This window comes from Lissotriton vulgaris, chromosome 1_1 (genome assembly GCF_964263255.1).
Source record: "Lissotriton vulgaris chromosome 1_1, aLisVul1.2, whole genome shotgun sequence".
NCBI classification, from domain to species: domain Eukaryota; kingdom Metazoa; phylum Chordata; class Amphibia; order Caudata; family Salamandridae; genus Lissotriton; species Lissotriton vulgaris.
In genome coordinates this window covers 1,401,179,668-1,401,204,352 of record NC_141685.1, presented here as the reverse complement: position 1 = coordinate 1,401,204,352, position 24,685 = coordinate 1,401,179,668, and the positions used below count along the sequence as shown (strand labels likewise).

Genomic DNA, 24,685 nt, shown 5'->3' with positions numbered 1-24,685 from the left:
AGTATAAAGATTCCACTGTTGGTAAGATCCAGGGGAACTGCTTGATGCCTTCCAGGTATATCTGTGTAAATGAGTTAGTACATTAACAGCAGCTGGTCCAGAGGAGGAACTGAAGGTGCAAATCATAGTGTGGTACAAGTCTTCAAAAATACATCAACAATTTCTAAAGGAGACAGGCATTAACACCCTCGGGTATTCATCCAAATTCACAAAAATGAGAGCAAGCCATAGAGGCCAAGTTTTCTTTCATAGTATGAATGAAAGAAGCGGACAGTAGAACTCACAGGGAAGCCAGTGGACCATACAGGAAGAGAACTTTGAGGCCAAACAAAAGTTCCAGCAAATGAAAGGGATTCAATCTCATTGAAATTATGCAAGTTTCACATCGCAACAGAGAAAAGGGTGAAGGGAAAAAAGAGAATGTGCACCAAAGGAAAGAAGCCCTGAAAATATGGGTGTTGGACCAAACACTGGATGCGTGATTTTCCCACAATGTTTTGCCGTCCATCCTCCTCTTTTTGCCGATTTTGTTTTTGCTGGCCTTAGGACTCTGCGCACTTTACCACTGCAAACCAGTGCTAATGTGCTTGTGCTCTCTCCCTAAAACATGGTAACACTAGCTTCCACCCAATTGGCACATTTAATTTACTTGTAATTCCCTAGTAAAGCGGTCCTCCCTATACCCAGGGCCTGTAAATTAAATGTTACTAGTGGGCTTGCAACACCCATTGTGCCACCCACTTAAGTACCCCTTTAAAAATGCCTCAATCCTGCCATTGCAGCCTGTGCGTGTGTGTCTTATACTGTAATTTCTAACTGGCAAAATGTACCTTTTACCAGGTTTAAACCTTCCTTTTTAATACATATAAGACACCCCCTAGGGTAGGCCCTAAACAGCCCATAGGGCAGAGTGAAGTGTACTTACAACGGTGGACATGTACTTTTCACTTTTACATGTCCTTGTAGTGAAAAACGCTCTCTTATTTGTCACTGCTGCAAGGCCTGCCTCCCTAATGGGATAAGATTTGGTTACCTTATTACATTTAATGAGTGACAACTTTCAATGGAAAGCAGATATAAATGTCGAGTTTGGGCCTTAATAAATGACATTTAAAACCCTCTTTAATGGTACAAGTCACAATTCTGAAAATGCGTTTCGAAAGTTTGGCCTTTTCTTGTACCAACCATTTTGATGCCTGATGCCTATATCCTGGGTCCCATGACTAGGTGTAGCTGGCAGTGGGTCTTTATGTGTATTACTCCCAAACAGTGACGTAAAAGGGGAATAGGAGTTGGCAGGATGGGACATCTCCGACTTCATAGGTGTCGAAGCTGCCACCTATCACACTTGCACTTCACAAACACTCAGACTTGGTACACTCACAAACTATTTCACACTCGTCTTTTAGGCTCCCAAACAAGCTGGGGGCAGAGAGGAAGGAAATTCCAAACATCTTTGGGATGGATACCTCTAGAAACTTCTACTTCAAAGCTGGTACCAAGGATAAATAGTGGACCTTCAGACCCAACTCGTCAGTACACATATGGACGACTCAGAAGGAGGACTGCTGTGCTGCTCAGGACTGCTACTCTGCTGCTCTGATGCCTGAGTGAGAAGGACTGGAACTGCATCTTGAACACAGAACCACTAGACTGACTCCAAGGGTTAGTTGGCTGCCTCCTTATCAGAGCCTACAGGACAGAAAAGGCTCCATCCACCTTGAACCCAGCACCTGTACTCAGTCTGCTGTGAGGGGTGGCACCCCAGTTCTGGACCCTTAGAAGTGGCCCTGAAGGTGCTCTGCCAACCCAGCTGTGTTCCAAGCAGAACCAATGTGACGCGTCGCCTCGCAGCTTCGCATCGGATCCGCTGTTTTACAAAGCATCCTCAACCCAGGACCTCGCATCGCAGCCACTTGGAACCGGTGCTAGGAAATGCATCCTCAACGCAGGACTTCGCAACGCAGCCTGCAGCTCTTCTGAACTACTGATGCGCAACGCATCCTCAACGTGGGACCTCGCAATGCTTTGCAACCAGGTAAAAGATAGATTTATTAGTTACTAAAAAACAAACATAAAACAAAGAAAACAAATCATTAATAAAACCCTTTAGCATAACCCTTCAATCAAAATTTTAAAACATGAATACATCGCACATGTTCTTTAAAAAGCCATAACTATAGTCCTCTAGGGTGCACAGTGCTAAACAGCATAGTCCTCCAGGAGGGCCTCCCCCCCAGCCCACCTAATATAACATCAAAAATGTTGGGAACCCCCTAACGTCTAAATTAACCATAGGACTTCTAGTACTTAGGTGCCTGATCATCGTTTCTGCAAAATGCAGAGTGTAAAATAAGGTGTGTAGTGAATACTAAATTGCCAGGCTTAAACAAACAAAACCAAACCAAAAAAAAAAAAAAGAAGAAGAATAGCCATGTTCATGTGATAAAATATTACTAAAAGGACCAGCCTACTGACATGGTCTGGCAGCCATTCTACTGAAGGCTGCAAAGTGCATGATGCATAACGTACATAAAACTACTACTAAAAGGACCTTCCTATTGACCTTATCTGGCAGTCGCTATGGTTAAGGCAATAAAGTGCATAGTACATGACAGACATAAAACCACAGGTAATAAAACTTTAAAAAGCATGCTGCCCAACGGGCCTGGAAGGCACAGAGCCCGCGTGTGGGATACCACCTCAACTTGGGGGGTAGGGTGGATAAAAGCAGTAATGTCTTGCTACACTTCTACTGAGGTCAACAGCAGCCCATCTACTGGCGGCCATCAAAGTACATTCACAGCCTAATATCTGCACCTTCATAGATCCCGCCTAAGGGACTTCACCTGTGCATGGTGGAATGGGGAGTGTAGGCATTATGTTTCTTGCTGCGTACCTATTATGCCACTAGCAACCCACCATTGAAGTTCCATCTGAGCATCTCCTCAGCCCACCATTTACACTTTCCTAAAATAGATGGCTGAATACCTACCTAACAGAGTCTTGAGCCTGAACTAATCTTTAAAAATGTAATAACTGCACCAGCCGTATGTTCAGCTTAATGTGTTGAGGATTTAGGGACTCCAGGGCAGCTGATCTGCAAGTTCGTATCCCTATGGCTTTAAATTCAGTCCACAACAGGGCCCTCTGCTACATGATTAAGCAAGGGCAAAGGTAGAGGACATGCAACAATACTTCCTTCACCTGTTGGCATAAGCAACACCTTGTATCCTCATGTTGACCTTCCTTCTGCCACTGGGGCATGAAATCTAGGGTGGGGAGCACCCCCAGTTTCATCGACAATGCTCTGCAACCAGGATTTAAGGTACTTTGTCAGCAGGCCAAACTTGATCCCTATATCCGGCCCACACTCCATCATGGTCGGCCTGAACTTGTGACTTTGTTCCATTCCGGCGCGACTAGATACCTACAGTTGGTGCTTTTAAGCACTAACGTTTAATAAAACTTTACAATTGCATAACTCTGGCTCTACTGATTGAATTTGTGTAGTTTTGGTGTTAAGTAATTTATGACATTTACTCTAAAATTTCTAAATGTGTGCAGGGTTGATCTTCGGCTGTGTTCTCCCTTTATTTCGGTTTGTGTGCTGCATAAATACTGTACACATTGCCTCCAAGTTAAGCCGGACTGCTTTTGTGCCAAGCTAACAGAGTTCAGCGCAAGTTAATTTGGGGTTTGCTTGGGTTTTACTCTAAGAACAATTGTGGTTGCTGCTTGGGTAGGGTTTCACTCTCCTCAACCAGTAATCCAATCTCCTACAGTGGGTAAGAATCATGTTTCTGAAGTACACCAGTATGGGGCTAGCATGATGGAAAACCCAAAAAAGTACTCTCAATCCTGGAAGCTCTGAAGGGGAAGGGAAATGATGAGGTACACATCATCTCCTTGACCAAAAAAAGGGAACCAAGGGACACACTGTAGAACACACCCAAAATGACAGCTATCAATCAAAGGCTAGGACATCACTGTACTGACTGAAACTACAGGCACCATGAATTTTACTGAGCTGAAACACTGCCACCATTAACTGAAGCCAAACTCACACCCTACTAACATTCACCCCTGCATACATCAAATATGGATAGAGACCTTCCGGCTCAAGGGCTATTTTAAACATATAGCATAGACAAATTAAGAACCCACTTAAGATATCCGTCAATGAAATTGGGTTTTGTGGCACAGCCGAGCACCCCAGAAGACCAGCAAATTGTTTCATTTGTTCTCGGCACAAGCCACTGCCAATCTTATGCAAGAGTACAGTATGCTATTCAAAGAGTTAAGAGTGTCAAAAATAAAAAAACATATGAAACTACACCACAATACAAATGGTGTCACTCCATTACTAAAGAATACCATTCACACGAGCTCAAAGTACAACAGAACAACAATAGTAGGCCTGATTGGAGACATCATAGTTTCTAACCCATAGGAATTTCTCATTGGGGTATCAGCAAGGTTAAGCAATCTGCCCAACTAAGGTTTTTCGTGACCATGAGAATCACCAATCACCCCATCACGAGGAAATTAATAATCATGCCCACTTCAAAGGAGTACAATGGTGCTCCAAGCCAGACATCATCTCATGGTACCACCAGCTGAAGCTTTATTTGGAATCCATAAACATAACCATATTCTGCATACTTGACCAGAGTTCTTCCAAGTGTGAGCGTGTTCTCTGGGTGCACGGGGAGGGCACAGCTGCATTTCCTAGTGGGTACCCTTCCCTCAGTAACACAAGTCGGTCGTAGTAAATTAAGATCGGGGAAATGCACCATCCCTTGCAGACAGGTGAGACCCAAGATATGAGTGGGGTCTAGAAGTGAGGAGGTTTTGCCGAAACAGAAAGATAAGTGGGTTCATATGTCCAATTGCTCGGGAGAATGTAAGTGGAGGTGTCCAAAGTGCAGAGGTCCCTTTAGGACTGACTGTTGACAGTCCAGCTGTCAAACAGGCCTGTTCATTCCAATATACTAACAGTGGGATTTCGATCCACTTGCTTCTACCACTGTTATTTTTCACCCAACCTCTTTCAGCCACTGGCTTGGGATTTTGCAAATCACGTTTTGGACTAGACTGAGTATTTCATCCAATCGAATCAATTGTCTTGCTGCGTTCATCCTGCTCCTCCCTTTATTCTGTCTATCCTGGATAGTCTACTGCCACCTCCATCTCATGTGTAATTTCTTAATTGATGATTTCGCTGTACTCTAAAGCGCTCTGACACCTCTGGGTATTGTCCGCGCTGTATAAAAACGCATCAATTAATAAATAAACCTACCAGAAGGCAGCAGCTGCCTTGGGGTGCAACACGGGAGGTAACGGGAGCTTACGGCGAAGAAGCGATGCAAGAAGTAACGAACGAGAATGTAGCACCTTGAGGCACAGACTGGAGGCTCCTTTGCCCATGGAAATCGAAGAGGGACTGGCCGAGTCGCTGAAACCCTGCTTCTGATGCGCACATCGCGGCCATTGTAGATTGGGAAATAGTTTGCGATTAAGATGGACGACAAGACGCATATAGCGTCAAAAAGGGTATACTACATTGAAATAACGGGTCATCTGTATTATTCGTGTTAATATGAAAATTTTTATGACTGGAAATATTTATGTAATTGTTCAAAGGAAAGGCTGGTCACTCTAGCAAAAGTGGCACCGAGCGTATCCGTTCAATTTCAGCTTAAATCCTGATATCCAGTCACCACGCCCGTGCAGACCTCTTTGATGTGGATTTGCTTGGCCCATCCACATTAAAGTGCTGTCAATCTTGTATAGTGCACGAAAGCGCTACTTATGTTATGAAGCCATTGTGAAACTGTCCCTACTGCCCCCTTCGTGACCTCACAGGGCTGCCGCCCAGTAAACGCCGTGTCCAATCAGAGCTCATATCAGTCGGCGCTGAATGGACTTGTGTGAACCTCCGTAGTACCGCCCTTGGCTGTTAAACTTCTTTCCTTCTGTCGCTGCGACCTGACCCGGATATCATCGTGCCTCCTACCTACATCGGTGACTCCACGTGTGTTCCACGCCTCTCTGCTGCCTGTTCTATTTGCCTACTTAAAGATTTGGAAGCAGTTAGCTCCCCCCTTTTTTATTCGGCCCATCATGTGCTTATTGTATTGTATTGTATGGAATACTTTTAAAGCGCGGCTGCCACCCAACGGGTATCCTGGCGTTGGGATTACCATAAAAGCATTTACAATGCAAGGGTTTCGCCTTTGCAAAAGTTAGAGCTATTGGCATTGTAAATGACAACATTTTTATTTATGTGTTGGTTTTGAAAACAGATAAATAAATGGCATTGTCATTTACATTGCCAACAGCCTAATCTCTTGCAAATGTAAGACCTATTGTACCCTACTGGATTTCACTGAAGAAATTCAGAGTCCGGTCTGCAGTGTCACGTGACAGACGGCCAATTAACAGCTGAGGGGGTGAAACCGTGCTGGGGTGGCACATTAAGGCGACGCTTGCTGAAAGCACTACACTACCCTACTGGAGTGTCAGTCTTTTTGGACATGGTCCACTCACTCATCTTGAAACAGGAAGCTCGCCACCAGTTCCACAAAAAATACCTTCATTAAATCTTTCCTTTTTAAGGGTTGGACATTTCAGTTGGCGTCTGCCCTCAGTCACGCTCGTCTCGCCGCCCATTGTCAATCACGCGCCTCTCTGTGCCTGGCTGTCAAGTGCCGGCGCCATCCGAGTGCGCATCTTCAGTCAGCCACGGCGTGCTAGCCAACCGAACTGCATTATGGGACTGGTAGGTTTGTCTTTAAATTATATGTGCGGAGTTTACAACTTCATCACGCTAATTAATGTTGGAAAATGTTCAGGAAAGGGCGTCACTTAGCAGCTTCCGCTTCCCACTCCCGGAACCCGCCTCCTCATCTAAGTGGTTATATCTGAATGATGCAAGGAGAGCGGTAGGGGCTGGTGCTATATGGCCTGGTTTGCAATAAAAGTATCTTATTTACACCGACAAATCCATCAGAGCTCCGACTCACCCCCGAGGATCTCACTAATGTATCAAAGCCCCTGCTTTCCCGGAGTCCCCAGTCAACCCGGCGGATTCACAGCTCCCAGTTCCCCACTTCCATGCGTGAGTACGTCATCCACTCCACGGTCTTGCTTCTGCAATCTGGGATTTGAAGGTTTTTTTTCTTCCGTGGTAAAACGAGGACTACAAATCCAACAATACAAAGACATAACAAGGGGCCGGAGACACAGCGGGAGGGGGGGGGGGCGTTAACGGGCACACGGACAGCGGGAGGGGGGGCAGGAAGGCAAGAAAATTAAACAAAGCACTCACCTGGACTTCTTCCGGCGGCAGTCGGCCGCGGAATGACCAAAACAAACCTGGACGACAAAAAAAAAAAATCATGCTGGGATTTTCTATTGTGGACCATCCAATGCCTAAAAAAGCATGTTTTGTGTCGAACTTCCCCTGTAAGGAGGTGTTTTGCAAACCTACTTGTCAGGAAGTTGCAGGCTGCACCTATCCTGTGTAAATACGAGTGTTTGAGAAGCCCGGCTGCAGTAGGCAGACGCTTCCAGGCAGCTGTTACCCCCCTGGCAGAATGTGCCCCCTACACTTTCACAACGTGTCCAGTTAAAACGTCAACTTTTAGATCTGGCGTTCGCTGCTCTTCCCTAGTGAAAACACAGATGTCCGCATTGACAGATGCCACGCTGCCCTCCAAGTGTTCCGGCAATAAGGTGCTCAGATGGTTAATGGACACTGCCCGCTCGCCAAAGCTTCTAAAGTGCAGCTGAAAGTGCCGGGCGGGGCCCCTACAAAGAAGGGGGTCGAGGCATCAGCCCCGAGACCTGAGAAAGGTTCCGTCTGATCGCAGAATATGGGCACCAGTCCCCTCTGTTGGCCCGCATGTTGCAGACAGATATTTTGGAATGTGTTGCACTAGGAAACCACCAGCAGAAATGTCCTTCGTGGTGATGACGCTGATTAGGTTCCAATTAAAAAACAAGCATTTAACGCTTCCAGGCAGCTGTTACCCCCCTGGCAGAATGTGCCCCCTACACTTTCACAACGTGTCCAGTTAAAACGTCTACTTTTAGATCTGGCGTTCGCTGGTCTTCCTTAGTGAAAACACAGATGTCCGCGTTGACAGATGCCACGCTGCCCTCCAAGTGTTCCGGCAATAAGGTGCTCAGATGGTTAATGGACACTGCCTGCTCGCCAAAACTTCTAAAGTGCAGCTGAAAGCGCCGGGCGGGGCCCCTACAAAGAAGGGGGTCGAGGCATCAGCCCCGAGACCTGAGAAAGGTTCCGTCTGATCGCAGAATACGGGCACCAGTCCCCTCTGTTGGCCCGCATGCTGCAGACAGATATTTTGGAATGTGTTGCACTAGGAAACCAGCAGAAATGTCCTTCGTTGGTGATGATGCTGATTAGGTTCCAATTAAAAAACAAGCATTTACAAGTGGGAGGGGGGGGGGAACGGGCACACGGTCAGTGGGAGGGGGGGCGGGAACGGCACACGGTCAGCGGGAGGGGGGGTGGGAACGGCACACGGTCAGCGGGAGGGGGGACGGGAACGGGCACACGGACTGCATGTTCCCTTGAGTATTGATGGGACATCATACAAAATCCAAGTCATCCAGTGTTTACATTGACTTCCAGTTTTTCCAACTTTTAACACTTAGCAGCCGCCATGATTCTCCCTCCTTCATTTCAAGTGGGAGAGAGCCACGTGATACATTGTACCTCTGTGTAGCACTCCTGAAATTGAACCTACGTAAGTTAGCAACCTAATACTTGCCGCTCATTCTCTTAAAATAAGCAAGGTATTAGAAAAAAAATGGAGGAAGGTAGTGGCTGTCAAGGGTTACGTTTCAGATACCAAAGTTGGAACAAGCACTGTTTAACAAGAAGCACGGGCACACGGACAGCGGGAGGGGGCGGGTTAACAAGCACACGGACAGCGGGAGGGGGGGCGGGAACGGGCACACGGACAGCGGGGGGGCGAAAACTGGATAAAAAAAAATATTTAAAAATGCCGCTTACCTGCAAGGAGAGAAATCGCGCAGCCCACCGCATCCTGGCAACTTCAATCTCGCAGCCCACTCCTGCAAAGGACACTTTGAAACTGACCCACACAGGACGAGAAATAACATTCGCCCACCGCCGGAATGATGTCACAAAGGGGCTGGATGAGAAAAAATCTCAGGAACGCCCACGAGTCGCCTCACAGAATGACGGACGCCTCGGTCTTCCAATGGCTAGCGTCCGTTTCTGGAGCTAGCCAATGAAAGACTGAGGCGGGACAAAGCCCACATACTGCAAAACAAAAGATTTCGCCTGCACGAAACGCTGCTTGCGCAGCTTTCGACAGGCGAAACCTAAAAACACGGTGTGTAACATGGGTTGAAAGTGTCTAGAAATTAAACTCTAGGAAAGAGTCTAGTCTTCAGCTCCTTCCTAAATCGTGCGAAAATGTTCATTTGTCTCAGCTTGATTGGTAAGGAGTTCCAAAGACGGGATGCGGCAAAACTAAAAAACCTAACACCTAGCCGGACTCTGTTGATGCGGGGGGTTACATACCTGATTGCCTGAAGAGGAGCGTAGGCTTCTAGCTGGTCAGTACCACTGAAATTTCTTCTGTAGAGGTTTGAGCCCAGTTCTGTGTATTGCTCTGTAGACAATACACAGTGCCTTAAATTGAACTCTTTGCGCTATCGGTATCCAGTGAAGATCTTTTAAGGCAAGTGAGGCTGATGCACTGTGTTGTCTGATCAATGCAAGCTTAGCTGCCATATTCTGTATTCTTTGTACTTTTTTCATCAAGTAAGCTATGGTGCTCCTAAAAGTAGGGCATTGCAGTAGTCTAACCTGCTCATAATAATACTCCTTACCACTTGAGGTCTCACTGAAGTCGGTAAAAAGGGGAGTATTTTCTGAAGAGCTCGGAGCAGGCCGGATAGACAAATGCTCATAGTTTTGTTTACTTGAGAATCAAGTTGCAAGTTACTATCATGTAAAACTCCCAGATTGCGTGCTGTCTTAACAGGTAGTGGAGGGTTATTAGCAGGAATTGGCCAGAAGTCTATTATTGCCCAGTCCCTCTCTACTTGACCTTCTTTACTGCACGGCTGCATTGGTGTTAAGTCGGCAATCACTCCAGGAAAATGTCCATAAGTAGTAGCTTTATTCAATTAGTCAGACAGAACAGGCGAGAGCCAGGCAGAACGGCTTCCACTCCAAGACACCGCTAAGCTGCAATGTCCTTGACTGGAACTGCGTGACAAAACACAAGTGTGCATTCTATGCCACGCTCCCTACCATGCTTCAAAACAGAATACAATCAATATAGAATACATAACATATCACCCTGCCCCTAACAACGCAAAGAAAAGCAAACTTAACAATAGAACATAACTGAAGGAAAACATGTGAAACAAGTGATTACATTACATATTCCTTCAACCATCCTGGAAGAACCCTTTTCCTTTTTCCTCCAACACACTCATCCACAACAACCGGGTCAACCATTCCAGACTGCACCTCTTGATTCATGCAAACAGCCTCTATTTGTGGCTCCCTGAGTACTTGCTCAGAAGGCTGCAATTATTCAGAATGCAGCAGCTAAGCTTGTTCGGAATGTACCAATGCATCACCATATAATCCCCCATCTGCTCAGTCTACATTGGTTACCAGTGAAAAGAAGAACAGAATATAAAGCACTCACTTTGGCCCATAGAGAAATGAATGACACGGGTCCGCAGTATTTGAGGCATACATTTCGGAAATATAGTAATAACAGAGTACTCTGATCAAATGACCAGAATCTTCTGGTCATTCCACGATTTGTGAAGGCCAGGACTGGTTGGCGGGCCTTCTGGGTTAAAACTTCTACTCTCTGGAATTCTATGCCGGAACATCTAAGGAAGACCAAATCATAATCAATGTTTAGGAGAGCTTTAAAAACGTGGCTCTTCGTTCTTCCCTAAACACTTTGCTCTTTTGCCCCCATGCCCAGGTTAACTGTACTACTTGCGCTGGGACTCCTCCGTTGGAGGTAGCCGTGCGCTCTACCAGTTGAAATAATAATAATAATTGCACCTCCTCCAGAGAAACAGCCGCTTCCAAAATACCTAGGCTACCCACCACACTCTCCTCAACAACCTCCTTTCCTTGAATAAGATCAGAAGCCAAACTAGATTTAATAGCACTACAATCAAAGAAATCTTCCACCCACTCCATGTCCTTCACTCCATTATCATGCAAAATTTCTCCTTGCATGACACCAAAATTTTGTCCAGATCCCAAGGCAATACTCTTAAGATTCCAAACTCTACCATTCTTAAGTCACACGGCATTGCGCAAAATCTCCAGAACTTCCCGTGGTGCCCCAAACTGACTCTCACCCTTAGGAATTTTACCAGGTTTCCTCACTCGAACCCAATCACCCACCTTCACCTGCACATCCTTCACACCATGACTTCTATCATAATAAACCTTACTTTTGTTATGCACCTCTTCCAATCTGTTTATAACCGCAGCCACTGACCACTGCTCCACCATACCCTCCAAATCCCAAACTGGAGTGAACTTACACCTGGGTTTCCTACCTCTCATTATAATAAAAGGAGACAAACCAGTGGCATCATGTGTGGTCACCCTATACGCCCAAACAGCCTTTTGTAACTCCAACTTCCAATCCATTTGCTTACACATGGCTGCCTGAATGACCCCCTTCAACACACGGTTAAAGCGTTCCACAGTGCAATTACCTCTAGGGTTGTAAAGAACTGTGGTCTTATGATTGATTCCAACTCTTTCAAAATAATCCTTGGCATTTCTAGATGTAAATTGCACTCCATTATCACTCAAGAGACTGACCGGTAAGCCTGCCATCACAAAAAACTTGTCAAGAAATTCAAGAACAGTATTAGTGTCCACCTTTCCCACTATTTCTACAACTGGAGAAATTTAGAAAACAAATCAATAGCAACTAAACCATATTCTCTTAACTCACCTACAGGGTCAAAAATATCCACCGCAACCACTTCCCAAGGCAAACTTGGAATTAACCCCTCACTCATTGGTGGTCTTAAGGTCTCCAAACACTTGTCAGCTGAAGAACATACCTCACACTCTCTTACAAACCTCTCTACAGTCTTTTCCACTCCAAGCCACCAAAAGACACTCTTGACAATGGTCTTGGTTCTCACCACTCCAAAATGCCCTTCATGGCGCAATTCTAAAACCTTGTTTCTTAAACTCTCTGGTGGTATGACTCTGTCCCCTCGCGTGACCAAGTCCCTGTCCACAGACAACTCTATTCTAACACCTCTATTCTAACTCCCCAAAAAGGTCTCAAAACATCAGTTACACCATCCTTCCTAGGCCAGTCCTTGCATCGATACTCCAATCTGTTGTTCCTCCATCCATTCAGTTTTTTTGATAACTGGTACCCCAGAATTATAAACAAACGCAATGTTAAAATTTCTCCAGGGATCATCCAAACATTCTTCCATCAAAGCTGGCAACCTGGACAAGCAATCAGGTACAACAATCTCTCTGCCAGGCACATCAATCAATTTGTACACATATTCCTTCATCCTCATTGAATTTTTTGCCAGCCTGGCTGACACTGCTACACTCCCCTCCGTGGTTAGAATTTTCACCAAAGGTCATTGATCAGTACGAATGGTGACAAGTTTGCCCCAGACAAGGGCACGAAAGTGCTCCAAAGCCCAAGCCAAAGATAAAGCTTCTCTTTTAATAATTGGATATTTACTTTCCGTAGGTGATAATGATCTGGACGCGACCAAAATAATGTTTTCACAACCATCTGTACTCTTCTGCGATAGAACAGCTCCCAACACCTTGTCACTGGCATCAGTAATTAAATAACATTCTAGATTAGGGTCAAAACTACTCAAAGCATTTACACTTTCCAAATCCATTTTGACATAACGGGATGACCTTTGTACAGTACTCAGCCATACCCAAAAACGGTCTCACCTCCTCCTTACTTGTTGGAGTAGGCAAACCAACAGTAGAATTGACCAGTGCAGGTTTTGGTTCCACACCTTCCTCACATATTACATGTCCCAAATAAGACACGCTTCTCTGTGCAAACTTGAACTTACTAAGCTCCACAGTCAAACCAACATCTTGCAACACACCCAAAACCTCCTTCAACTTGCAATCATGTTCTTCTTTGCATCTGGCAGACACTAAAATGTCATCCTGGAAAATCCTTACTCCACTCATTTTTCCAAACAACTTATGCATCAGATGCTGAAACACTGCAGCCGCTGATGCAAGGCCGAAAGGCATACGTTTTTTAACTGGTAGCAACCATATGGTGTTCTAAAAGCTGTAAGCTTCCTTGACTGCGGCATAAGTATAACTTGGTGGTACGCTGCTGAAAGATCATTGGTGGAAAACCAAGGCTCTCCCTTGAGAGACACCACCATCTCATTGATCTTAGGTAGCAGAAACTGTTCAATGACAATATTGTTGTTCAAATGGCACAAGTCGCATAAACAAATGTTTCCGTTACTATTGTGTGCTACTACCAATGGAGAAATCCATTCAGAACTTTCCACCTCTTCAATCACATCCCTTTCAATCAAACTTTTCAACTCTTTTGCCACTTCATCTCGTATCAAAATTAGTATTGCTCTCATTTTGTGCACTTTTGATACTGCATCTTTTCTGAGCACAATATTATGCTCGAACCCTTTGAGAGCACCTAAATTCTTACCAAAAACTTTAGGCAATTCCTTGGTCATAACCTCTTCTAGTCTACTAGTGTCATCCACAATAAGTACTTTCACCTCGCTATTCGAGTCCAAAACAATGTGCAATTTTTTCTGATCCATCCAGCCTAAAACAGATGGACCTAATTTAGCTACGTAAAGGTTCCCATTTGCTGACCTTCCTTAAACAAGAACGTCAACTACCTGAACCCCATTATATCGATTTTCTCACCAGTGAAATTCACGGGCTTAACATAGGTGGGAACAAATTGCTTCCCGATTTTCTTAATAAACTTTTCTTTCCAAATGTCTTCATTTATTATAGTATAAGGTGATCCTGAGTCTGCAAACACCCCCTATAGATATGTCATACACCGGTTTCCCTTTCACTGAACCATCAGAAAAATTCAGCACAAAATTCCCCTGCAACCTCTTCACATAATCCCACTTTGAATTCTCACTTTCTACCTCACTATCTGTTGTACTGTCCTCATCCCACAAACACTTAACATTGCCTTTCCTCCTCCTACAAACTTTACTAAAATGTCCTAATAATCCACAAATACTGCATTTCTTTTTAGCTGCACGACAATATTTGCTGAATGCCCAGTGTTCTTTGCTGTTGCAACAATAACATCTTTTTACTCCGGTTTCTTTTCTCTCCATGTGCCTCTCTGCAGTTGAGTTGGTCCTTTGCTCATGTTCTGTTGATTTTGACCTCTGCTGATGCTCTGTACTTTGAAAACACCCATATTATCCTTGTCAGATTCTTTAAGTCCCGTCGCACATCTCCCTGACATTTCCGCCTTCCTCACTATAGTTAATATGTCTTCCAACGGTGCGTTTCAATTGATCCATAAATGCTCTTTAATCGCTGAATTATTACTAAGCATGACTAACTGATCACGTATAAAGTCATCATGTAGACCTCCAAATTTACAATCAATAGCCAGTTTCTTAAGATCAGCAATTTACTCATCCACAAGTTCACCTTTGTTTTGTTTCCTTTGAAAGAATTTGTAACAAACAACACCAATGCAAACCTTTGGCGCAAAATATCTATCTAATTCCTTCAATGCTGCCACAAAAACATTTATTTCATCATTTGCTACCATCTTGGGCATGCAAGTGTATGTTTTCATTCCTACCGGCTCCAGAGAATGCAATAAAAGTCTCTTCATTTGATCTGTCTTCATTTTCCCAGCCTCATTTATTTATTGTAGAGTTTTATATAGCGCTGGCCAGACCCGAAGGTATTGGAGCGCTTCACAGCATGGGTAAAAACACACAGTTTGGCAGTCGTAAACATTTTGAATCAAGGTGCAATTGGAAGTCTCGGCGCACTGAACAACATTGCAAGAAAGGAAGGAAGACACAGAGAATCACAATATTGGGCACATTGACTAGAGCCGAGCCTCCTTTAGGGAAGGTGGGAAAGAGGGAGGGGTCAGGAAGTAGATGGGGGTAGATGTCTTAGTGATGAAGTGACTATGTCCTGCAAAGTGCAAGCTTAAGCGTTTCGGCAGCGGCTATCCTTTCGGGAGAGAACGGTTGAGGAAGAGGTCTTTGAGCTGCCTTTTGAATTGTGTTAAGGAGGGGGGAGTCCTGATCTGGAATGGGATGGAGTTCCAGATTTCGGGCGCATTTCCAGAGAAGGAACAAGAAGCGTTCTTTTGTTTGCAGATTTTCGGCGGGATGAGGAGTAGAGTGTTAGAACTTCTGAGGCCCTTAGTCTGACCGGCCTTCTTGAATTTGGCGGCCAGGTATGAGGGTTACCCTGTGTGCAGGGCTTTGTGCATGAGGCAAGCCGTTCTGAAATTGGCACGCATTTCAATTGGGAGCCATTTTAGCTCTCTGAGTGCTGCTAGATGTGTTCATACTTCTTTACTCCGGTGACCATTCTAGCTGCTACATTGAGAGTTGATCTGAGGGGGGCTAAGTGGTATTTTGCTGTACCTGTGAGGGAGGCATTACCGTTGTCAAGTCTGGACAGCACTAGGGATTGAGTATCTTGTTTAAGGTCGTTAGGCGGGATGAAGGGTTTTATTTTGTTAAGTAGTTCCAGGTTGAGGAAGGCGCTCTTTGCAGTGTTTTTGATGTGTTTAATCATGTCGAGTTTTGGGTCAAGGGTGATTCCCAGCGATTTTGCGGAAACCGCCAGAGTGAGAGTGCCGTTTATAGCATCAATTACTTTTAACCATTCTATGATTTGGGAGTTCTCCTGTTTGTTGGAGATGAGGAGGATTTCCGTTTTGTCTTTGTTGAGTTTCAGGTGGTTTAGTGATAGCCAGTGTTGGCCTTCTCTCAGCGTGTCGTTGAGTCTGTGAATGTCATCAATGGAGGAGGTTTCAAGGTAGATCTGGGTGTTGTCTGCGTAGAGGTGGAAGGGGATGTTTGTCTTTTTAAGTTTGGTGGTGAGGGGTTCCATGTAGATGTTGAATAGTTGAGGGGGCTTACTACGGTTCTCCATGGCAATCAGGGTGGACCCTATGTAGTATACATAAGTTCCCTAACAAGTACTTCAAAATCCAGTCAAGACTAACTTTTTATCAAACAGGGTACTCCGTGACAACGTGGAGCATGTTCTGTCCACCAGTATGTGCAGTGTGTAGACTATAATGCACGTGTCAATTGGCAAAGAGAACAAGTACCACATTCTAAAAGCAGGTAAAGGTTTTGAGAAGTACATTATTATTTACTGAAGTAGAGGAACAAATTCTGTGGCTGCTTAACTAGCGAAGGAGTGGCCCGAAGACACTAGGTATCCATTCACACCAATTGAAAGGTTTACCTATTGGCAGCTCCACCTAAGTCAATTTCCAAATATTGTGCTTTAGTATGATACAACAAAGGAAGTAGGAAAACAGAAGGGAGGCTTATTTGGACACTGGGGACAGTAAACAAGAGTCTCTTACCTCTTTCCCTGCATCGAGCGCACTTTACAGCGACAACATGGACACTCCTTTTTGAGTGTTGCAAAAATTTCATCTGCAAAGTGTCACTCCTGCAGCCTTGCCACATCCTCCAGAACACATGAAGTGGAGGCTGCTGCTCTGTAGCAGTGAGACTTTCAATCACAGACAACTGAAAGTCAAGGAAAGACACGAGTCTTCCTGTGGTGGTCGGATGATAAACATACGCATTGTATCTTGCCATATGGATTAAGTGAGTAAACGTATAACAAGTGCAAGTTGTACGACTCACGTTGAATGGCTGAAGAACGTGGTTGTTCTTGTCCACTCCTCCCATTTACTTCTTGTAATCAAGTATAGGTGGGTTTGTGGTCTTCGGTCATCTGACCCCAAACTGTGACTGGGGAAGTGCTCTCAGCATGAATTGTAGTGAGCACGTATACAACACGCCTATCTGAGAACTCGACAGAGAGCAGTTTGTTGAATTTCAACGCTGTGCTCTGGGATTTCTGAAGCTTCTTGTGAACAAGCTCCTGTGGTAATCCTTTGCGGCGACAATGAATTGTAACGCAGGCCACAGTGCCAGCTTTGTAGAGCTCACTGAACAGCTCTACTTCTGTATTGAAATTGTCCGCATAAAAGTTATAACCTTTGTGAAAGAGTGGATGGACAAGCTTCCATACAATATTTCCTGTGACCCCTAGCATTGGAGGGCAACCTACAGAGTTATGTCCTTCCCTGTATACAGTCTCAAGTTGTACACCCAGCAATTCGAGATCTCAGACAGCATGTACAGCTTGATGCCATAGTGAGCATGTTTGCTCAGAATGTACTGCCTGAACAGCAGACACCCATTATACAAGATCAAGGACACATCGATGGCTATATTCTTTCCAGGAGTATCAACCTCTGTAAACCTGGCAGAGCAAAAGGGTGTGTTCTGTTACCTCGATCCCCAAGAGGGTCAACAATGTTGTGTACTGGGGTGCAAATTCACTTGTCTCTCTGGTAAGGTTAGCAGGGCAAGTGATGCACTACTGCTAGATAGACTAGCGCTCAGATAATGAGGTGGTATGGGGACTCAGTCCCTACATGCCAAGGTTCTTTGGTCCTAAGAATAGTTCTGTTCCTGAGCAAATTCCCTGCAATATGGCACTAATGTTTGATTAGGTACTTACTTGGGCTAACTCCTTACACGCTCAACTATTAATACTGGCGCCTTGTCCGCTTTTGATGGAAGGTGATTTTAATCTGCTCCTCAATCCTGTATTGGATAGTACAGCCTCAACTCCTGACACTAAACCACATTCCCTGCATGCTCTCATGGCCATCTGCGAGAAACTCTCTCTACTGGACATCTGCCGCCTGCGCAATCCCACCTACACAGAATACACACATTACACTGGCCAACACATCACTTGGACGAGAATTAAGTTTTGGTTAGTTTCCGCTGCTAATTTCGAACTAGTTCAGGCACTTGGGACGCTCACGAGAACATGCTCAGACCACTCCTCAGTACAGCTTCGTCTGAGGATTCCTCGTCCAGAGGGGTTTGAACGCCAATGGCACTTTCAGAGCCATGCGCTCTAGGATGATATTTTTAAGGAAGAAGTGTGTGAGGCTATTGATGACTATTTCACCATTGACACTGGCTCAGTGGATTCTTGGGCAGTTTCATGGGAGGGCTTCAATGCCTACATTAAAGGTGTGTGCATAGCGAAACACTCGGGAATGCTTAAAAGTCTCTGCACCACAATCTCCTGCATTGAACGCGAACTTGCTGAGTTAGACAATACCTTGTTGCACTCCGCGCCCCAAGAAGCTACGGGTAGCCGGTTAGCTCTCTTGATCGAATTCCGCGAGGCTGCAGAACGTGTGGTGTTACACCCAGGAAAATAAAGCGCTAGGCGGTACGGAGAGAGTGAACGGCCGGGCATATTACTGGCACAGATGTTACAGCCCCCTTACGGTAAAGCCTGCATCACTGAGATTTGTACTTCTACAGATCAAACGCTCACTTCCACTCTAGAGATTCGGGAGGAATTCCTGGAATACTTTACGGCCTTGTATTCCACCAGTACATGCCAAGACCCATTGGCACAGAAAGCTTATTTGTAAGAAATTGCCTTGGTGTACCTTGAGAAGGACATGCAAGACTTTCTTGCAGAACCGGTAACCAAAACTGAAGTTCTAGGTGCCATTGATACCCTCCACTGTTCCTCTGCTCCTGGGCTGGACGGTTTCATAGGGGACTTTTACAAGACATACAAAGATATGCTGGCCCGAGGCTGATTGAGGTTTATGCGGAGGCCCTCGAGAAACAAATTCTGCCCCCACGCTCAGGGAAGCAGTTTTGATCCTTCTCCTCAAGCCTGGAAAAGATCTGACCTCCTGCGGCTCCTACAGGCCTTTATCCCTCCTGAATCTGGATTATGAAATATTAGCCGAAATAATCGCTAATCGCCTCTCCCAGCTGATGGAATTCATCATATCTCCGTCCCAATCCGGTTTTGTCCCCCCATCGCTCCACCTCTTTGAATCTTAGGTCACTATTCTCGGTCCACCGCAGAATTAATCCTGTGGTTCCAGCTGCCGCAATACTCTTGGACGCAGAGAAGGCCTTTGATTCTCTGGAGTGGCCCTTCTTCCTCTCGGTGATGCATTGCATGGGCATGCCAATTGGCTTCAAAGCTACCACCGCCTTATTCTTTTGCCAGCCAAAGCGAGGCTCTGCATAAACTGAACATTATCCTGTCCCTTCTCGCTTTCCCGCAGCAGGGTTGCCCATTATCACCCTTACTGTTTATTTTAGCCATGGATCCCCTAATTCGCCATTTTCAGTAACAACATCTACAAAGAAGCTTACAATTTAACACTGGCCCCCTTCTAGTTTCGCTATATGCGGATGAAACCATCCTATAGGTTGGGGATCCCTGGGTCAATTTAGAGCCTCTCATCAGAGAAATACTGCGGTTCGGCCTTTTTTCCGGACTAGGTATTAACTGGCGTAAATCTGTGATCTTCCCATTAACTTTAAGCATGACCCTCTGGGAGTGTGAATTCCCTCTTGAATGGTGCACTGATTCAGTCAAATATTTTGGCATTCATATACATTGACACTGTCCAGATCCACTGACTCAACTACGGTCGTGCACTTACCACACTTGAATCCCAAATAGACAGGTGGCTGCATTAACCCTTGTCAATCGCCAGCAGGCTCTCAATTCTTAAGATGATAGTGCTTCCTAAATTATTTTATCTTTTCAATTACATTCCTATTCCCCTCACAATGGATTTTGTTTTGCAATTGCGTAAGCACCTTATTAGCCTGGTGTGGGGGGGGGCAAACAGTCTTGAGTCAGCTGGCAAACTCTTACCATGCCATATGACAGAGGTGGATATGGCATGCCAGATCTCCAACTGCATTACTTAGTAGCTCAATGCTGCTATGCCTATGCATGGTTTCACCCAGACGCACGGATCCCCTATCTGCACCCAGAGGCCGATTTGGTCATCCCTGAACGGCTGTCAACTGTACTTCCCAAGGGGGTTCCCAGAGTCCCTGACATACAGATGGTCTCTACCACTAGCTGGGCCTGGGACAAGCTGAGGCGGATCACTGCAGACCCTATACTGTATTCCTCTGCCTTATCTGTCCCAAACGAGAGTTGGCTATCACTTCAATCGAGGAACTTTACACGGAGGGGCATATTTTCTCCCCATCAGAAGATACTCGTTTTCAGGCTGTCGCCTTTATGGACAGCTTTTTGCTAAATCGTATCCGCTCTGCTGGTTTCCCTCTAGAGACAGACTCGTTTCTGCCCCTGACACTAATAATTGAATTCACTAGCGGAGCACATCTCATTTCCAATCTATACAAAGCCTGCCCATCGTTAGGGCCCGTACATGACCAGGTTTGCACGGACTGAGAGGCAGTTTTGGGTCACCCCATTGCGGACAATCAGTGGGCCAAGTGCTGCGCAGTGACAAAGGATGTCTCTCCTAACAGCAGACAAACTATTGCATTTTAAGATCCGACACAGAATCTACATTACACCCGCTAAAGCACATAGATTAGATCCTACCAGACCGCATACTTGCCGCAAATGCGCAGCCCCATTTGCCGATTTTGCGCACCTCACATGGACTTGCCCTGAACTCCACACCTACTGGGAAGACATACGCTAGTGGCCATTACGAAACGGACCCTTACCCCTATACTGGAAGTTGCAGTACTGGGATACACAGTTAATTTTCCCAAACAGGTCAGACGTTTTGCATCCCTCAGCTTACTATTAGCTAAACGTGAAATTGCTCCATTATGGGGCCGCAAGACTCCATCCTTGTATGGCTGGTTGCACAGCCTGGCCTATTGTAATACCAACTGCGAGATCTATGCTGCTCCACTGCCAGGCTCTTCCCGCCCTACAGACATTTGGGGTCCCTACAGAACTTCTGCAGAAAAACTGTGGCAGGCTTCTGGCTCTAAATTAGACCATGGCATAGTTCCTGAGGGCTTAGGGTAAAACGATCACCTTCACACAGCATTTGCATGATATGCTCCTCTCAATCCTCACGTAATGATGCTCTGTCTGTCTCTATGGCTTTTAAGGCAGGCTGACGATCACATGAGACTACGACCAGACTGACCATTGCTAAATGCCATTATTCTTGGGAGGGGGGTGGGGGGGACGGCCCGGAGGACTGTGCTTTCTTTTATACGTGTCGCAATATTGCTGATATTACACAGCCTATAACATGTCTGTTCTATGACAAGGATATGATGCTCTTTCACATTACTGTACTCTCTATCTGTTTTTCTTATTGTTTGATAGTAGATCATTGACAGTGTACACGTAAGCCTGATTTGCCTTGTATCTTGCCAAAATTATAACGTTTTTAAAAAAAAACCCTCTTGGGTAGGTTACCCGTGGTCTTTGAAATTATTCTGTCTAATGTTAAGGGTATAACAGCATCTTTGCCTACATGACAGCGACTTGCCATGGTGGCTGTAGCCAACTACACAGTTGAATTGCTAGTTCTAATTGCTAATGTAAACACATCTTTACGACATAATAGTTTGGGAGACTAGGACATTACAATCCATGATTTTACAACACTGACTTTACAGCACACCTACCATTGCAACTCATTTTTGTTCACAATGCATACCATTACAAAGTATCCCCAATAGAAGTACAGTAAAAATGCCTTTACAACGTATATCCCAATACAACCTACAAAACCAATCAAATATGCTTTTTAACCCCTTCCATGCTGCCGTCGGCCATTGGCCGACGGCAGCACTACCTCGCTGGTGCTGCCATCGGCCAATGGCCGACGCGAGCCCGCCCGTTTTTTAAAACGGCTGCACTGCCGTGAAATGGCGGGAGCAGCCAATGGGTTAATATCCCCCTACAATACAGGACAACAATGTAAAAATATTTATAGAAATCTTTTAGAGAAAAACATTCCCTGACGTAAAGTACTCCAAAGAAGCATAAACATTTCCAATGTTAAAATACTCTCATGGCCTTTGGAAACAAAGTGTGTTATTTTCCAAATACAACAACGGTGTCCTTCCTCTATCTTCACACTATCAGTACAAGAAAGGTCTTCACAAAATGGCTGTTCTAAAGAGGAACAAAGAGAACAGTTTTTTCATAAACTCATTCTGGCAGATTCTGAATCAAATGAAAAAAATATATTCTAAAACATTACATTTTGGAAAACTCATAAAAAATGTATAAATTAAGCCAACCACCATTTTGTGCTCAGTGGTACACCGACTTCCGTGGTGACCACAAGCTGTTGAGATGCGAGCAGAAAAATAACAGTTTCCTGGACAAACGCTGCTACTTATTGCATCCAGTAAGTTAAACATAAAACACTAAGAACACCAATAATGTCCAAACCCAAAATTAAATGCAAATATCGTACAAATTCACAGATTTTAAACATAAACCAACAGCCTTATAATTGAAGTACAATACCTGGAGGCAAACCGCTAAGTCTAAATTAAACATTTTTTGTTTTAACTACAACAATAAACTTTAAAAACTTTTACCTAAGGGAAGGTAATGGTCAGTGGTGGGGGGCAAAATTACTATTCCAACTCCATCAGGTCCTGGCCCCAGGTAAGGTGTTTGTTAGTTGTAGGCAATGAAATGCAATGCATTTACAATTAAACCAACACAAGGAGATGGTGGACGGAGCCCTGGAACTTTTCCTACAGTCATCCCAGTCACAGATCTGGGATGAATCCATCATTGTTCTTTCACATTACCATACCAGTTCAGACCCAGCCATATGCATATCAGTCTTTCTTTTTTTTTTTAGGCCTCATTCTGCCAATTCACTTGCTGGCTATACTCGTCCCCTTCTCTGGTAATACCAGGACAGGTTGGAGTCCTTCCAATCAAGAGAGCAAAGCAGTTTCCAAATCCACCCTTCACGAGATTGCAAGGAAGAGATAGGACCAACAGCTCAGAATTGGCTTAATCATTGGACCCCAGATTTTGTAACCGATTTACCAATTTAAGCCATACTTTCTCTTTTCTGCTGGAATTGCACATTAGGTCCTGGTATATATATCTGTATGTATTACCTACTGGCGGTCGCCAGTAGGTATATATAGTTAGGATTTTTTCTCTATGGGATTTTTGAAAATTCTATGTCTAATAACTTTGGCGTTTGTGGACGGAATCGGCTGAAATTTTCAGGAAAATGGAACATTTTGTTTCTGAGCAGCCCCTGACAATTTGGGGGGGTTTCATCAAGGGGGGGCCGAGAAAAAAGGGGGGTCCCAAAACGCGTTTTTCCCATGTTCATTTCCATAGGGCGGTTGGCCTCACTTTTAGCTCGAACGGCTGAATGGATTTGCACGAAACTTGGCAAAATTGTAGGGACTGTTAGCCCGATGTGCCTTTGCTAGGTCTCAATATATGTGCTCCAGTGGATTTTGAGTAATTTAGGTTCATAAAAAGATATATATCTGGGCGGAGCCTAACCACACATCTGATCTGATTGGCTGTCAGCACTTCATCCAAGAAGTGTTGGCAGCCATCTTGGGACCAATATACATGATAGCACCTCATTAAAAAGCATTGTAGTTAATAGAGGGTTTTAGGACTTTAGTTACATTATAAATCATTTGTTGATGGTACCATACTCGTTTTAGGAATTGTGGTGGGTTCTAAGGTGATTTTACCATGTGAAAAAACCTTCTGCTGTGATATCATGAATATTGTTTGAAAGAAAACTAATATCTCATGATTTTCCCACAGTGGTTTGGAAGGGGATCTATAAGCTAAACTGAAAGCATATTTTCTGTAAATTCACATTATCTTTCTCAGTCATGTGAAAATGAAGTCTGACATTCTCAGTAAAACATGTACATCCAACAAGGACAGAGACTGTCAGTTGATTCCTTTGTGTTCTACTGCAGCCTCCTAGAGTGTTCTAAAGAACAACTAGAGCGCTAACAGTCCTACTTATTACAAAGGTATGGCACACCTGAAGCCATCTTGATTGGAATAAAGTGGTAACTCTTAAAACATTTAATTTAAAAAGAAACAACATGAGGGGGTATATTTTGCCATAGAAAGTATGATTAGTGCTGCAGAATGAAAAATTAGGGCACATTTTGAGTGACTTCTCAAATCCTTTTCTATTTCATTAAAACATTCTGACATGCAGTCTCCCAAAATGGCCACCAGAGACAAAAGAGCCCAAATGTAGCCCAAATATCACCCAGATGTAGCCCAAGTATAGCCCAATGACAGAATGTCCCAGAGTGTTCTAAAGAACAACTAGAGCGCTAACAGTCCTACTTATTACAAAGGTATGGCACACCTGAAGCCATCTTGATTGGAATAAAGTGGTAACTCTTAAAACATTTAATTTAAAAAGGAACAAAATGAGGGGGTATATTTTGCCATATGAATTATGATTAGTGCTGCAGAAAGAAAAATTAGGGCACATTTTGAGTGACTTCTCAAACCCTCTTCAATTTCATT

At 44.6% G+C, this 24,685-nt stretch overlaps 1 protein-coding gene across 3 annotated transcripts in view; it reads right to left on the bottom strand.

Moving 5' to 3' along the window:
- The window catches only part of PUS7 (pseudouridine synthase 7), a 330,471-nt gene extending 324,941 nt beyond the window's left edge, over window positions 1-5,530 (bottom strand). Inside the window, exon 1 of one of the 3 annotated variants that reach the window (XM_086967051.1) lies at window positions 5,303-5,530. In XM_086967051.1, coding sequence (XP_086823177.1) covers window positions 5,303-5,430 — 128 coding nt within the window. In that variant the 5' untranslated portion in view covers window positions 5,431-5,530. The remainder of the gene's footprint in view (window positions 1-5,302) is intronic. The other 2 variants (XM_086967056.1, XM_086967062.1) reach the window with 2 other exon arrangements.
- Between the last annotated feature and the right edge of the window lie 19,155 nt (window positions 5,531-24,685).